This window comes from Martes martes, assembly GCF_963455335.1.
Source record: "Martes martes genome assembly, chromosome: 7".
NCBI classification, from domain to species: Eukaryota; Metazoa; Chordata; class Mammalia; order Carnivora; family Mustelidae; genus Martes; species Martes martes.
In genome coordinates, this window is record NC_137894.1 from 52,043,994 (window position 1) to 52,061,294 (window position 17,301).

The 17,301-nt window shown below is 37.9% G+C and overlaps 2 protein-coding genes across 2 annotated transcripts in view; one reads left to right on the forward strand and one right to left on the reverse strand.

Annotated features, from left to right (window-relative positions):
• LOC308346819 (olfactory receptor 4F3/4F16/4F29-like) overlaps window positions 1-17,301 on the reverse strand; it is a gene marked incomplete at both ends in the record, with an annotated part of 298,432 nt that overhangs the window by 36,831 nt on the left and 244,300 nt on the right. The gene's annotated exons all lie outside the window — the stretch shown is intronic.
• On the forward strand, window positions 8,363-9,301 carry LOC308346811 (olfactory receptor 4K3-like; the record flags this gene model as incomplete). The annotated part of the gene is made up of 1 exon (XM_080809856.1): window positions 8,363-9,301. The coding sequence occupies one exon, from the start codon at window positions 8,363-8,365 to the stop codon at window positions 9,299-9,301; it is 939 nt and encodes a 312-aa protein (XP_080665982.1).

Here is a 17,301-nt window from a genome sequence, read left to right on the forward strand (position 1 = left end):
CCCAACAAATAAGAGCCAAGGGCCAGGCAGCTTCCCAGTGGAATTCTACCAAATATTTAAGGAAGAATTAATGCCTATTCTCCTGAAACTGTTCCAAAAAATATAAATGGAAGGAAAACTTCCAAACTCATTTTATGAGGCCGGCATTACCTTGATCCCAATACCAGACAAAGACCCCAGAGAATTACAGACCAATATCTTTGATGAACACAGATGCGAAAATTCTCACCAAAATACTAGCCAATAGGATCCAACAGTATATTAAAAGGGTTATTCACCACGACCAGTGGGATTTATTCCAGGGCTGAAAGGTTGGTTCAACATCCACAAGTCAATCAATGTGATATAATACATTAATAAAAGAAAGAACAAGGGGTGCCTGGGTGGCTCAGTGGGTTAAAGCCTCTGCCTTCAGCTCAGATCATGATCCTGGGGTCCTGGGATTGAGCCGCACATCGGGCTCTCTGCTCAGTGGGGAGCCTGCCTCCTCCTCTCTCTCTTTGCCTGCTTCTCTGCCTACTTCTGATATCTATCAAATAAATAAATGGAATCTTTGGGAAAAAAAAAAAGAAAGAACAAGAACCATATGATACTCCCAATAGATGCTGAAAAGCATTTGACAAAGTACAGCATCCATTTTTGATCAAAACTCTTCAAAGTGTTGGGATAGATGGTATATACCTCAATATCATCTAAGGTATCTATGAAACACCCACCATGGGGGTGCCTGGGTGGCTCAGTGGGTTAAAAGCCTCTGCCTTCGGCTCAGGTCATGATCCCAGGGTCCTGGGATCAAGCCCCACATCGGCATCTCTGCTCAGCAGGGAGTCTGCTTCCTCCTCTCTCTCTGCCTGCCTCTCTGCCTCCTGTGATCTCTGTCTGTCAAATAAAAAAAAAAAAAAATATATATATATATATATATATATATATATATATATATATATATATATAAAAGAAACACCCACCATGAATATCATTCTCAATGGAGAAAAACTGAGAGCTTTTCCGCTAAGGTAAGGAACACGGCAGGGATGTCCATTATCACCATTGCTATTCAACATACTACTAGAAGTCCTAGCCTCAGCAATAAGACAACAAAAAGAAATTAAAGGCATCCAAATCAGCAAAGAAGAAGTCAAACTATCATTCTTTGCAGATGATATGATACTATATGTGGAAAACCCAAAAGACTCCACTCCAAATCTGCTAGAACTTGTACAGGAATTCAGTAAAGTGTCAGGATATAAAATCAATGCACAGAAATCAGGTGCATTTCTATACACCAAGAATACAGAAGAAAGAGAAATGAAGGAGTTGATCCCACTTACAACTACATCCCAAACCATAAGAGACCCAGGAATAAACCTAACCAAAGAGGCAAGGAATCTGTACTCACAAAACTATAAAGTACTCATGAAAGAAATTGAGGAAGACACAAAGAAATGGGAATATGTTCCATGCTCATGGAATGGAAGAACAAATATTGTGAAAATGTCTATATTACTTGAAGCAATATACACATTTAATGTAATCCCTATCAAAATACCATCCTTTTTTTTTTTTTTCAAAGAAATGGAACAAATAATCCCAAAATTTATGTGGAACCAGAAAAGACCTTGAATAGCCAGAGGAATGTTGGGAAAAAAAAAAAAAAAAGCCAACATTGGTGGCATCACAATTACAGATTTCAAGCTCAATGACAAAGTTGTCATCATCAAGACAGTATGGTACTGGCACAAAAACAGACATATTGATCACTGGAACAGAATAGTGAGCCCAGAAATAGACTCTCAACTCTATGGTCAACTAATCTTTGACAAAACAGGAAAGAATGTCCAATGGAAAAATGACAGTCTCTTCAACAAATGGTGTTGGGAAAATTGGACAGCCACATGCAGAAAAATGAAACTGGAACATTTCCTTACACCACACACGAAAATAGACTCCAAATGGATGAAGGACCTCAATGTGAGAAAGGAATCCATCAAAATCCTCAAGGAAAACACAGGCAGCAACCTCTTAAACTTCAGCTGCAGCAACTTCTTCCTAGAAACATTGCCAAAGGCGAGGGAAGCAAGGGCAAAAATGAACTATTTGGATTTCATCAAGATCAAAAGCTTTTGCGCAGCAAAGGAAACGCTTAACAAAACCAAAAGAGAACTGACAGAATGGAAGAAGATATTTGCAAAAGACATATCAGAAAAAGGGCTAGTATCCAAAATCTATAAAGAGCTTAGCAAACTCAACACCCAAAGAACAAATAATCCAATCACGAAATGGGCAGAGGACATGAACAGACATTTCTGCAAAGAAGACATCCAGATGGACAACAGACACATGAAAAAGTGCTCCACATTACTCAGCATCAGGGAAATACAAATCAAAACCACAATGAGATACCACCTCACACCAGTCAGAATAGCTATAAATAACAAGTCAGGAAATGACAGATGCTGGTGAGGATGCAGAGAAAGGGGAACCCTCCTACACTGTTGGTGGGAATGCAAGCTGGTGTAGCCACTCTGGAGAACAGCATGGAAGTTCCTCAAAAAGTTGAAAGTTGAGCTACCCTACAACCCAGCAATTGCACTACTGGGTATTTACCCTAGAGATACAAATGTGATGATCCGAAGGGGCATGTGCACTGGAATGTTTATAGCAGTAATGTCCACAATAGCCAAACATGGAAAGAACCTAGATGTCCATCAACAAACAGATGAATAGATAAAGAAGATGTGGAATATGTATACAGTGGAATACTATGCAGCCATCAAAAGAAATGAAATCTTGCCATTTGCAATGATGTGGATGGAACTAGAGGGTATTATGCTGAGTGAAATAAGTCAGGCAGAGAAAGACAATTATCATATGATCTCCCTGATGAGGAATTTAGAGGCAAAGTGAAGGGTTTGGGGCTAGGGAAGGAAAAAAGGAAACAAGATGGAATTGGAAGGGAGACAAACCATAAGAGACTCTTAATCTCACAAAACAAACTGAGGTTTGCTAGGGGGAGGAGGGGAGGGAGAGGGTGGTTGGGTTATGGACAATGGGGAGGGTATGTGCTATGGTGAGTGTTGTGACGTGTGTAAGCCTGATGATTCAGAGACTTGTACCCCTGGGGCCAATAATACATTATACGTTAATTAGGGGAAAAAAAAAAAAAACAGAAGGAACTACTGAACATCTATTTAAAGACTATAGAGCCAAAAATGCCTTCCTTGACTCAAACATAAGTGGCTGCCCTGCCTATTCACACTCTAGCAGAAGTCTGGAGTTTAATTGTCCCAGAGGTCTCTGAACAGGATACAAGGCAGGCACATACCCACCTGAAACCTAACCCAAGCCCTAATCCTAGAATTGAGGTGGGGAGAGATGTGGTATTTATTTGCAGTGGATTATTACTCGGCCATAAAAAATGAAATTCTGCTATTTGAAATGACATGGATAGAGCTAGAGTGTATTATGCTAAGCAAAATTAGTCACTCACAGAAAGACAAATACCATATGATTGCACTCATATGTGGCAGTTAAGAAATGTAACAGATAAGCACAGGGAAAAAAGAGAGACAGATGCAAACTGAGAAACAGACTCTTTTAACTGTAGGGAACAAAGAAATGGTTACCAGCAGGGAAGTGTGGGAGGGATGAGTTAAATAGGTGATGGGGATTAAGGAGTATATTTGTTGTGATGAGCACTGGTTGATATATGGAAGTGTTGAATCACCTAACTGAAATTAAAATAAAAACTTAAATATGCATGTGTATGTTTGTGTGTGTAACTACAGAATTAATTTTGATATATGTAAAGTGTGAGTGTGTGTGAAAAGCTATACATTATAAAAATATAAAATGAAAGAAATACTTTATTGAGTTACAAAGTTTTCACTCTAAGTTTCAGAGCAATCATGTACTTCCTCAAACTCTCCCCTAAACAAGCATCCTTCCCCAGAAGGTACCTCTCACTGATCTTTGACTTAACAGCTTTAAGGTTTGGGAGAGTCATTAAGCCTCTTTTTGCCGGTTTCTCCTCTGTAAATGGATCTGTGTGTTACCATGATTGCATGAGATGGTGCCTGTAAAGTGTGTTGTAGGACACAAGCAAGGGAATAAATATTGACTCTTTAAGTTCTCAGATTGAGATGGTTATGGACTCTAGACATCAGGACACAAAATGGCTCATGGATCATGTTTTGTGATGATTTAGACATAGATCATGCTTTGTGATCTAGGTGTGAAAAAAAATGAATAGAACTCAGAAAGGGAGAAAATGAGATAGTAAAGAGGACAGAGAGGGGCAGGGCCAGTAAGGAATAAGAGAAAAAGAAAGAAATGGGAGAATTTATTAATAGTCTTTCACATCTAATTTACTTAAAATCAAAAGTAAAAACAAATACAAAAGTGAGATTAAAAAAAATTCTCTAGGGACACATGGTGATATGTACAGTCATCGTCATTGATGGGAACAGGAACAGAAGGATGCACTGCAAGACTGGTAGTTGTTACCTCCAAGAGTGCATGAGACTGCAAGAGCACGGGTGAAGGGGGCCTTCACTATTTGCTCCAAATACACCTATTTTTATTTTTATTTTTATTTTTATTTTTATTTTTTTAAAGATTTTATTTATTTATTTGACAGACAGAGATCACAAGTAGGCAAAGAGGCATGCAGAGAGAGAGGAGGAAACAGGCTCCCTGCTGAGCAGAGAGCCTGATGCGGGGCTCGATCCCAAGACCCTGGGATCATGACCTGAGCTGAAGACAGAGGCTTTAACCCACCCAGGCGTCCCTACACCTATTTTTAATAGTTGAAATCTTATTAAGTTAGATTCCATTCACATATTATTTCTTTGATAAATGAATGACTTGAAAAGTACCCTTTTCTTATCTCTCCATCACTTAGAGAGATGCCTCTAATACGCTTTACACTCAAACTGTTGGTGTTCAGGACCGGCTTAAGGAAGGAATGTGAAGGCTGAGACCTAACATCCCTCTGAAATCCAAGGAAGCGAGTTCAAGTAGGCCCTTAAATCATGACCATAGTTGCAACATGCCAACAATGAGCTACTTGCTACCGGCCCACCTACCTAACTCAACTAGATTCTGGTGGGACTGGAAGTGACATCTTAGTTCACTTCATGACAAGGTAGATAGACAGCTAAAGAACGAAAGTTATAGCCTCCTCATAAACAAAGTAATTAAACATTTTGATCCCCCTTCTCTTACACTTTTACTTGTATTTAACTGGACTACCTTGGATCTAGTTTTGAAAGGCATGCGTTATTGCATGATGCCCTCAAAGCCCAAATTTTCCTCAGGGAAAACTGGAAGCTAAGGATCCCCAAGAGCATCATAGGGAAAGCCTTTCCAAACACTTGGCCCTATTTAAGCCACTGAGATGGAAAGCTTGCAAGCTCAGAGGCTACTCCTTACAGTGTAAACTTGGCACACCGAGGAGGACACAATCCTCCAATACTGCTCATGGCAGAAACTTAATTGGACTTCATTTCATGTAAGGTAGATTCTAGAGTAAGCCCTCTCAGTAAGCAAGGAAGGAACCAGTTTCAGGGGTGATCGGTGTATGGTAAGTGCATCCTGGACAACTAATATTTGACTCACACATTTAATGTCTTCCCCTATTTTGAGACTTAATTCTTTCTCTTCCCCTGAAGCATATTTTTTTTCATACCTATCTATAGAGTTTAGAGTTCTGAATGTGTTATTCAGTGAATGTCTTAGGGGAAAGATTATGGGTTTTCTCTCCCAACGAATCCCTGGGACTTCTAAATTCCTAACAGCATTTCACACACTAACAAAAGCACTGCCTATCTACATTCTTAGATGCTCCCAGAAGTCCAGGTTGGGGATGATTTGTTCTCAAAAACCTTCCAACTTACCCTGACATTTTCTTTCTTTCTTTTTTTTTTTTTTAATTAACTTATTTTTTTTTAAGATTTTATTTATTTATTTGTCAGAGAGAGTGAGCACAGGCAGACAGAGAACAAATGAAGAGAACAAAAGAAAGAATGAAAAAAGAGAAGGAATGAAGGAGAAAAAGGCAGAGGCAGAGGGAGAAGTGGGCTCCCTGATGAGCAAGGAGCCTGATGTCGGACTCAATCCCAGGACCCTGGGATCATGACCTGAGCCAAAGGCAGCCACTTAACCAACTGAGCCACCCAGGCATCCCTACATTTTCTAATTCCTTTTGGATTTTACTCATTTTGCCTTTCCTCAAGGTAGAAAATGGAGAAATGCTTCAGGAAAAAATTAATAGGCCAAAGTGCCTAAAATTTAAAATCAAACAAAATGCTTCTGATTGGTTGTAATGTGAACCTGTATATATCATTCTTATCATTATTAGCCATTTACAGTTACTCATGTCCCTGTTACCTTTTCATTGAATGAAATGTATTAGTATAGAAATCTTATTAGTTGTATAAAATATTTTTTAAATATCCATCTTATTTATTTTCTTGTATTGTCAAAAGGTTTTCAACAGAAGCAATTATCTAGTAACAAAGTTGTATCAGAAGCTTTGGAAACACACAGACCTCACTTCATATTCTACCTTTATTACTTTTTAGTTTACAATGTGGAAAATAGATAATTTGTGTATCTATATACATAATTTATGAGGTTCTGAGGTTCACATTAAATATACTTTACAAAAACTGGTACATATAATAAAATAAAATCATTAGAATTCGATCGTAAGATGAAAGTCATAAAGACATCACAACCTCATGTTGATTTTTGTTAATAGAATAAGTCATATCTTTTCAAATAAAAAAAAAACTTGGAGAAAGAAAAAGTCCAATAGGTAAAATGGAAAAAAAATAAATAAAAGTAGTATGCAGTTCAAAGTAAAGGATAGGTATATAATACTTAAAATTAGGGAAAACACTTAATCTCACAATAAGGAATTAAATTACATCAGGTTTACATTTCTCATCATCACGTGACAATAACATTAGATTGGAGAGATTTGGAAAAAACAGGTAATTCATATATTGCTGGTGGAAATGAAAAATGCTTTAAGCCTTATGGGAGGAATACAAACAGACAGATGAAAAGTAAAACAGATAAATGCTTTTAAGGTGCTTAACACAGACCTGGTACATATTAAGAGCTATGTAGTCAACTCTATAATCTGAACATTATAGCCTGAAAAAAACCAAACCAAAACAAAACAGGATACTAGAAAGATCCAGAAATGAAGAGAACAAAAGAAAGAATGGAAAAAGAGAAGGAATGAAGGAGAAAAAGACTTGGTCTGCTGGCTTATAAAAATAGTAAATAAATGTATTTCCACAGAGGTCAATTTATTTTTTTTTAAAGATTTTTTATTTATTTATTTGACAGGCAGAGATGACAAGTAGGCAGAGAGGCAGGCAGAGAGAGAGAAGGAAGCAGGCTGAGCAGAGAGCCCGACGCGGGGCTCGATCCCAGGATCCCGGGATCATGACCTGAGCTGAAGGCAGAGGCTTTAACCCACTGAGCCACCCAGGCACCCCTCCACAGAGGTCAATTTAAACAGCATAAGTCAATAGTTAAGGTACATGAACTCCCATGAAAAACAGTCAGGAGTAAAAGTATCTTTCATATCTCCATCATTTAATCCAATCACAGAAAAGAAATCTCTGTTACCAAGGAGAACCAAGGACCAGTCCATGCATGTTCATAAATAATGTTACTCAGGCCAAGAAATATGTAAGTTTGTGGAAATCTCCTTTCAAGGGGAGATTCCAAATGCAGGGAAATACTGGATATTAGAAATGCATAGTCAGCATCCAGGGTCTCTTTGGGAACACAAATATCTTTTCTCAAGTCATTTGATCAACAGTTTTCCCCAGAGTTTCTGAATGTTTTGTTCAGTTCAGTACACTAACACATATCCACTTAGCAATAGATTTGTTTCTGAGAAGCACGTCTTGTATCAGAAAGCTAGAATTCAGTTATTGCCCTGGGGGTATAGAAACTCTGATGTATTTTAAAGCTATGTATTCTCCCTGCAGAGGAGGTAGATTCAGGCTTGGAGAAATTATTTCTGTAATATATTACTATTGACATTTTTAATCAGCATATTCATTTTGGATTCCCATGACAACTATAATTCTGATGGGTAAGGTTTTTGAATTACCCTTCAATACTTAGCTCGCCATCTTATCTATAAGTCTGTGTCTATCTGTAATTCAAGAAAAGTTTATTTTCAATTGTCAGCCAGTACAATGGTAAGATTTGAATTTTGCCCATGAGTAGGACGTGTCTGCTCTCAGTACCTGAGTGTTAATGAGATTCTTCTTTCCATTTTAGAAGTTCTTAGTTCATCTCTTTCTTTGGGCTCCATTAGAACACCATGTATAAAATGGAGGAAGCAAACCAGTCTGTGGTGTCTTGGTTCATTTTTCGTGGACTTTGTGATTCAAGGGAGCTCCAGACCTTCCTCTTACTGCCTTTTTCTACACTCTACCTGATGACTGTTGTGGGCAACCTCTTTGTTGTGCTCTTATTCATCACTGACCCTCATCTCCATTCCCCAATGTACTTCCTCTTAGCCAATCTCTCATTTGTGGACTTCTGCCTTTCCTCAGTAACTACCCCTAAACTGACCACAGACTTCTTAAAGGATAATAAAACCATCTCCTTTGGTGGCTGCATGACCCAGATCTTCGGTGTGCATTTTTTTGGAGGGGGTGAGATGGTGCTGCTGGTGACAATGGCTTATGATCGTTATGTGGCCATATGCAAGCCACTCCATTACTCTAGCATCATGGACAGAAAGAAGTGCATCTGGTTAGTTTTGATATCATGGATCATTGGCTTTGTGCATGCCATGAGCCAACAAGTCATGATTTTAGATGTGCCCTTTTGTGGATCCAGAATAGTGGACAGTTTTTTCTGTGATACCCCTTTGGTGATCAAACTGGCCTGCATAGATACACATACTCTGGGAATGTTTATAAATGCTAACAGTGGGATCTTGGCGACAATTTGCTTCATTCTCTTAGTGATCTCCTACACCTATATCCTACTAACTGTTCGTCTTCACTCTAAGGATGGAGCGTCAAAAGCACTCTCTACCTGTACTTCTCACATCACCGTGGTGCTGCTATTCTTTGGTCCCTGCTTCTTAATCTATCTCTGGCCATTTAGCATCACTTGGATGGACAAGTTTCTTGCTGTGTTTTACACAGTAATCACACCTCTCCTGAATCCAGCCATTTATACACTGAGAAATAAAGAGATTAGGAATGCCATAAAGAGACTGATCAATCAGCATATGGATTCACAGGAAAATTTTTAGTTTTCTCATGTAATTGGAAAATTCATCCCAATTTGTCCACCTATAAACTAAACTGGAAATGGGACTTATTTGTATCTATATGCTTGAAGTATTCCCAGATGTATGGTTTGTATTTATTTCATTATAAAACTATGTTCAAAAATCCAATGCTTGGGATGCAGTCAATTACGTGTCTGACTCTTGATTTTGGCTCAAGTCATGATTTCTGGGGCCTGGGATCCAGCCCTCCAATGGGGTTCATGCTTAGCATGGAGTCCACTTGAGGAATCTCTCTCTTCCTCCAGATGTCCCCCCAATTCTCTATCTCTCTACTAAACAAATAAATCTCTTTCAAAAATACAACACTTGGGACACCTGGGTGGCTCAGTCATTAATCATCTGCCTTCGGCTGAGGTCAGGATCCCCGGGTCCTGGCATTGAGCCCCGCATCAGGCTCCAGCTAAGCGGGGATTCTGGTTCTGCCTCTCCCCCTACTTGCCTCTCCTGCTGCTTGTGTGCATTCTCTCTCTCAAATAAATAATAAAATCTTTTAATAAAATAAATAAAATTAAATTTAAAAATTCCAACACATATTCTTACCACTTGGAGAGGATAATAATTGATAATCATAATTTGCATAAATATGCCTTTGTACTTATTCAAAGATTACCAGATGATAACAATGATAACTATAAAAATAATCCTTATTATCATTATTTAACACTACCAACATTCCCAACACCATGCTAAACATTTTACCCACATTAGATATTATCACAAAACTACTCTGGACTACTTATCATTATTCTCATTTCCAAAATTACATGATTTACTTATCCCAACTGTAAATTAGTTAGAGAAGATACTAAAGATATTTGAGTGGTCTACTTCTACTGAGAAATAAATCAATCAAGCTGTACTGATATTGTACTTGTACTCCACAGCAACACCCCCATAGTTCAAGTTTCCAAGTCTCCATTGTTGATTGAAAGTTGCAATTTCTCGACTTTTTTTTTTTATTAAAAACACAGGGAAAAGTATTCACAATCCCTTTAAACATTACTTCCTTGGGTTAATAATGGATTTTTATGGTTATCATTTTACCTTACATTAAAGCAAAGAGAGCTGGGAGGATGGGGAAAGAGAAGAATGTACTGTTTCAAAGCAAAAGAAATTTAGAGTGATAAGAAAGCCAAAAAGAAACCATCAGTGAAAACAACACAATAATTTTATACCAAGATCTAAAATCCTCCTAGAAATGGAAAAAAAAAAAAAGTGACTCAAAAGGGGAGACAAGGGGCAAACGAATTGAACAGTTATTTATTCCTAAAAAGAAATACCATGGGACACTAAACGCTAAATCTCATTAGTAATCAAGAAAATATAACTTAAGATCAGAATGAAACACCACCTTACACCTGTTAAATGAGTAAGAGAAAAAAATCTGACAGCAAATTTATTGTTGAGAATATGTACTGATGTGTATTAATGGAAACGTTATGCCCTGCTTGTGGGTGAAAATGAACTTAATTAAGCCTTGAAAAACAACTTGGTTTTGTGTTGTAAAACCAAACATGTGAATACACTGTATGTCAGTAACTGGCTGCTAACTGTTCCCCAGTGTCCATATGCCTATTCTTCCTGTAACCAACAGAACAGCCCCAAGATTCATCTGGACACATGACCACCCAGCTACAGAGTAGATTTCCTAGTCTCTGCATCTAGATGTGACTATAGGATTGAGTTCTGGCAATAGAATGTAAGAAGAAGTAATTTGTGTAACTTCAGGCATCTCTTTAAAGACATCAACTCTGTTTCCTCTTTTCCCTGTCCCAGTGGCTGGGACACCAAAAAACAGGAGCAGATGCTCTGGAGTCAGTAACAAAATCTCCAAGTTGAGAGGAGCAGAGCTAATGCTCCAGCCAGGAGACAGATGGACTCCAGAAGGAGCCAACACAACTAAAATGGTATTGGTGTGTTCTGGCTATCATCCTATCACTGTTCATTTGCATGATTTTCTTCATAACTTACATTGTTTTGTATACTTCAAGTATTATATATTGCAATATTAATGAAAAAATAAAAGAAAGTCTTTCTCTTTGGCCTTCAAAAATCAGTAAGAACAAAAGCCCACATACCATACCTCTTTGTCCCCTGAAGGTTTCAAATAGGCCATGTTCTGGGCAATAGACCTAACCAATTTTGCTTTCTAGGGAAGCCCTCAACCGATAACCCGCCAGAATGTATGCTATATTATACACAAATAGTAAAATATACAGAAGGAAAATGCGTGCATTTTGGTGTTATTGTTAGTAGGGTTAGACTGGGCAAGACCAGTAATTCAGCACCTTATAATCTTCTTAAATGAAATTGCTATTGTAATAGAGCATATATATAGCCCCAGATGATATATGCCGTTTGCTGAATAAAATTAAATTGACACACCTTTACAATATAGCAATTTCTAGCTCATTCCTGTGAAAAGAAGGAGAAAAAGTCATGATTTCATGTGTCCTAACCCTATACCAATATCTAAAAAGTTAATAATGCACATCAATCTCTAGACCAATAAAATAAAGTGGTGATGACATAACTAAACTAATAAAATATACAAATAATTATAGTTATAATTTTTAATTTCTGAGAATTTTTTTAAAAGAGAAGTAAAAACTGTATCAAGAGCTGTTGGCAGAAAGGAAGTTTGGGTGTTTCCCCAAACCACATAACCAGGAAACATTACTCAGATCTGTCTATAGGCATTCATGGGTACATATGGCTTGGTATATTTTTAAGATGAAATTATGTCAGCTGTACTCATTGATTAAAAAGTCTTTAGTTTCAGGAGCATACCATTTATTCAGAAGTGATTTGAAGGTTATATATAATGTCCTTTCATACCTCTTTATTAGAGGAATATAACAACATAACAACATAAACATAACATAAACACTGAATCTGGAATGAATTCCTGCTAGACAACATAATCAGTAGTCTAACTGATAGATTACAAAATGAGGTCCTACTATCCATCTAATTTCTAAGCATATGGATTTCATTTAATTCATCAGCAATTCTACACAACTCACACTTCATAACTAGACTATATTCTTGTTTTCTCTGACTTATTATATTCTCCTTATTTTGTTTTTCACTATTTTTCTAGCTGTATGTATAGGGATGTGGCCAATATATTTACTATAAAAAAAAAAAAAATTGCCAGGCACCTGGGTGGCTCAGTTGGTTGGGCAATTGTCTTTGGCTCAGTTCATGATCCCAGAGTCCTGGGATTGAGTTCCACATCAGGCTCTCTGCTCACCAGGGAGTCTGTCTCTCCCACTGACCTCTCTCCTCTCATACTCTCTCTCTCTCAAATAAATAAATAAAATATTTTTTAAAAAAATAAAAAACCATTTGCCATTGTAGCTAATAGGGACTGGTGTTCTGCAGCTAATCCCTCCATAAAATAGATTCACCTTAATAAGTAGCTTCAGGGTGTCCTTTAAACAGAAAATTATTTCTTCACAAAAGTGATCCAAGTAACACCTACACAAATAGAAATCCAAGGAATCTTGCAGTGTAGCCCTAGGTAGGATACTCTGTTTGCTATTATTGTTCTGTGTGTGTTTATTCCATTATAAAAACATATTCAAATGTCCAACACTTCAGACGCAGTCAATTAAGCACGTGACTCTTGATTTTGACTCAGGTTGCTCTTTCAGGGGCCTGGGATCCAGCCCTGAGTTGGGGGGCAGGGGTCCTTGCTGCGCATGGAGAGAATACACTCTCTTCCTCCAGACCTCCCCTCACTCTTTCTCTCAAATAAATAAATATTTTTCAAAAATCCAACACTCATATTCTTACCACTTGGAGAGGATAATAAGTGATAAAAATAATTTGCATAATTGTTACTTTGCTTATTAAGTGGTTTGTGAAGACTGAAAAATACCATTTGGGTATATATAGCCCATGAATATCCTTTTTTTACCCCCTCCAAAACAAAAATCCCTTTGTCTCAAGAACTCCGTATAGAAAGGTTTCAGGTATTAAAACTCCAAGTCACATTTTTTAGTTTATATTTACTCTATCCTTTCAGCTTTCATATTTTTCAAATGCTGGTTTATTATTACTCAAAATTCTAAGTGGAATTAGCAATTAAGAGGGTATAGTAGGAGTCCAAGATGGCAGATAAGTAGGAGACCTTATTTTCCTGGGGTCCAGGAATTCACTAGATAGCTATCAACTCATTCTGAAAACGTGCATATGCCACCATAGATCTAAGGAAAGAGCAGCTGAAAGTTTAAAAATTTAAAAAGGGCTACTTCCTGCAAGGTAGGAGGTGTGGAAAAGTGAATCCTAGGTGATATATGGGAAGATAACCACAGTGGAAGGGAGCCAATGTAAACTGGCTACCACAAAATCATATAGCACAGGAACACAAAATCAGAACTTTTTGAAATCAGCTCGAGTGAGGGATATCCCTGACTGAAGGGTGCTCAGATCGCAAAGAGGGGCAGAATCCTAGGTGGGACAGTGTGGTCTCAGGATCCTCAGGGTCACAGGAGGACCACGGATGCCTGAGTGTGTCAGAGCAGCCAACTTGGGAGCATGGAAACTGCTGCAATCATAGTCTGTATTTACTATCCTACTGGGATACACAATAATTTCCCACATAGTGGCATATGATTCAAGGAAAGAAGCAACTTTGTAATATATAAGAAAGTCTTGAGCTATAATAGCCATTGGTTTCCTAGGATCTAGTGCATGAGGTCACCATATATTCACAGCAGGCATAGATGTTGATACATCTATATACATCTATATTACATCAGTTCCTATGATTATTGTCATTTCTACAGGAATAAAAATATTCAGTCGACTAGCAATCCTCCATGGAGATAATACTAAATGCTCACCAGCCATACTATGACCCTTAGGTTTTATTTTCTTGTTTATACTAAGAGGTCAAACAGAAATTACTTTAGCTGATCCACCATTCAACATTGTTCTCCTTGATATATATCATGTAGTAGCACATTTTCATCGTGTCTTATCAATTTGAGCATTTTGCCATTAAAAGAAAATTTATTCACTGATTCCCATTATTGTTAGGTTACACTTGATCTGAGCAAAAATGTATTTCACATTTATATTTGTAGGTATTAATATAACTTTCTTCCCACAACACTTTCTTGAACTTTAAGGAATGTTATGACATTACGTTGACTACTCGGGTACATACACAACAGAGAACACCATGTCAACCATAGGTTTGTCTGTTTTATTAGCAGCAATAATGTTAATAGTTTTCAGAATCTGAGAGGCATTTGTATCCAAGTGAGAAGCATCAAGAGTAGAATCAATGACTACTAACCTCAAATGACTACATGGATATCCCCTACCATATCATAAATGTGAAGAACCTACCCAAGGAAATTTAAAATAAGAAGGGAAGGAATGAAGCTCCTCCACCTGGCTTCAAGCCAATATCATAACCACTGTGTCTTTCTGAGACATTAGCAAAAAGTTCAATAACTTTATCAAACTTAAATTATAAGTTCAAATCCTTTAGATCTCCATGGCACATCCATCCCAACTAGAATTTCAAAATGCAACATCACCCATCATTGAAGAACATTTACACTTTCATGATGATATATAACTAGTTCCTAACTAGCTCTTTAGTCCTCTATATCATCTCATTAACATTAAGAACCAAATTAACCCACACAAATAAAACAGATGCACACGTAGGAACAGTCTGAACTATTCTGCCAGCCATCGCCTTAATCCTAATTGCCCCACCACTACTACAAACTCATTATGCATAGACTAATAATCCTGCCCTAAACATAAAAACTACGAGCCATCAATTATACTGAAGCTACGAGTATACAGACTATGAAAACTCAACCTCCATTCCTATATGAATCCTATATTTTCTAATTGCAGTCTCATTTTCCAAACTTGCCATCTGCCCCCACTGTTGAAGGCAGAACACTTCTCCTTTTACATCCTATGAGTGTGAATGCAGACTACATTAGAGAAAACTTTTAAATCATTTGTACCAACACTAATGAAATTGTTTATGGAATCTCTTTCCATATGGATAGGTTCCATTCATTTCACCTTTTTGAGAAAAATTCTTATGGAGACTTACATTATTAAATGTAAACTACCAGAGGACCCAAAATCCTACTCTTGGTTATTTCCTGAAATGAAATATCAAGATATCAAGATCAACACTAACCTGTAGAAGAATATTCACACAGTTCTACTCTTAATCACCAAAAACTGAGAACAGCCATACTATCTTCAACTGGGGAGTAGATAAATAAACTTTCTATGTCTATACAATGAGAGAAACGACTAATTCATGCATCAAAATAGGTGACTCTCAGGTGCACAATGAGAAAAACCAGACTCGAAAGGTAACATATGATTTCATTTTTATGATCCTTTAAACAAGGAAACTATAGGGACAAAAAAGATATCACTGGTTTCCTGAAACAAGAGAATGGTGTGTGGTTGACCAAAGGGACCACAGGAGAAGTTGATGTCAAGTGCATCTGTAGGATGTCTTGGTGTGATTTGGTTACCCAAATATAAATGTATGAAAGCTGAGAAGCAACCTCTTTATTCTTTAGAAGAACCCAAACATTTAAGATTTAAGTATTGTTAGTATTTCTGAAAATGGGTTTGAAAGTAGAGATAAAAACAGAAGGAACTGAGGAGGAGCCAAGACGGCAGAGGAGTAGCACAGTGAGATGACAGCAGGTCACAGGAGTTCAGCTAGAGAGTTATCAAACCATTCTGAACACCTACAAGCCCAACATGAGATCAAGGAGAAGAAGAGCAGCAATTCTAGACACAGAAAATCGACCACTTTCTGAAAGGTAGGACGTGAGGAGAAGTGAATCCAAAGCGACGGGAAGATAGACTGCAGGGGGAGGGGCCAGCTCCTGGCAAACAGTGGAGCAACAGAGCACAAATTCAGAACTTTTAGAAGTCTGCTATACTGAGGGACATCGATCCAGAGGCTAAGCGGGGGTGGAGGCCTCGTGGGGACAGTGTGGTCTCAAGTCCCGTGGGGTCACAGAAGTATCAGGGGTGTCTGAGTATTACAGAGCTCACAGGTATCAGAGCAGGGAAACCAGCTACAGAGACAGAGCCAAGGAGTGAGCTCGCATTTTGTGTTTACCTTAAACTGTGATCTGTGGCACAGGCAGTCCACCACTCTTTGAGCAGGGATCCCACAAGTGGGAGACCCACCTTCATCTGCCAGAAGAGCAGAGCAGCAGGAAGCTAGAGTGTATTATGCTAAGCAAAATTAGTCACTCACAGAAAGACAAATACCGTATGATTGCACTCATATGTGGCAGTTAAGAAATGTAACAGATAAGCACAGGGAAAAAAGAGAGACAGATGCAAACTGAGAAACAGACTCTTTTAACTGTAGGGAACAAAGAAATGGTTACCAGCAGGGAAGTGTGGGAGGGATGAGTTAAATAGGTGATGGGGATTAAGGAGTATATTTGTTGTGATGAGCACTGGTTGATATATGGAAGTGTTGAATCACCTAACTGAAATTAAAATAAAAACTTAAATATGCATGTGTATGTTTGTGTGTGTAACTACAGAATTAATTTTGATATATGTAAAGTGTGAGTGTGTGTGAAAAGCTATACATTACAAAAATATAAAATGAAAGAAATACTTTATTGAATTACAAAGTTTTCACTCTGAGTTTCAGAGCAACCATGTACTTCCTCAAACTCTCCCCTAAACAAGCATCCTTCCCCAGAAGGTACCTCTCACTGATCTTTGACTTAACAGCTTTAAGGTTTGGGAGAGTCATTAAGCCTCTTTTTGCCGGTTTCTCCTCTGTAAATGGATCTGTGTGTTACCATGATTGCATGAGATGGTGCCTGTAAAGTGTGTTGTAGGACACAAGCAAGGGAATAAATATTGACTCTTCAAGTTCTCAGATTGAGATGGTTATGGACTCTAGACATCAGGACACA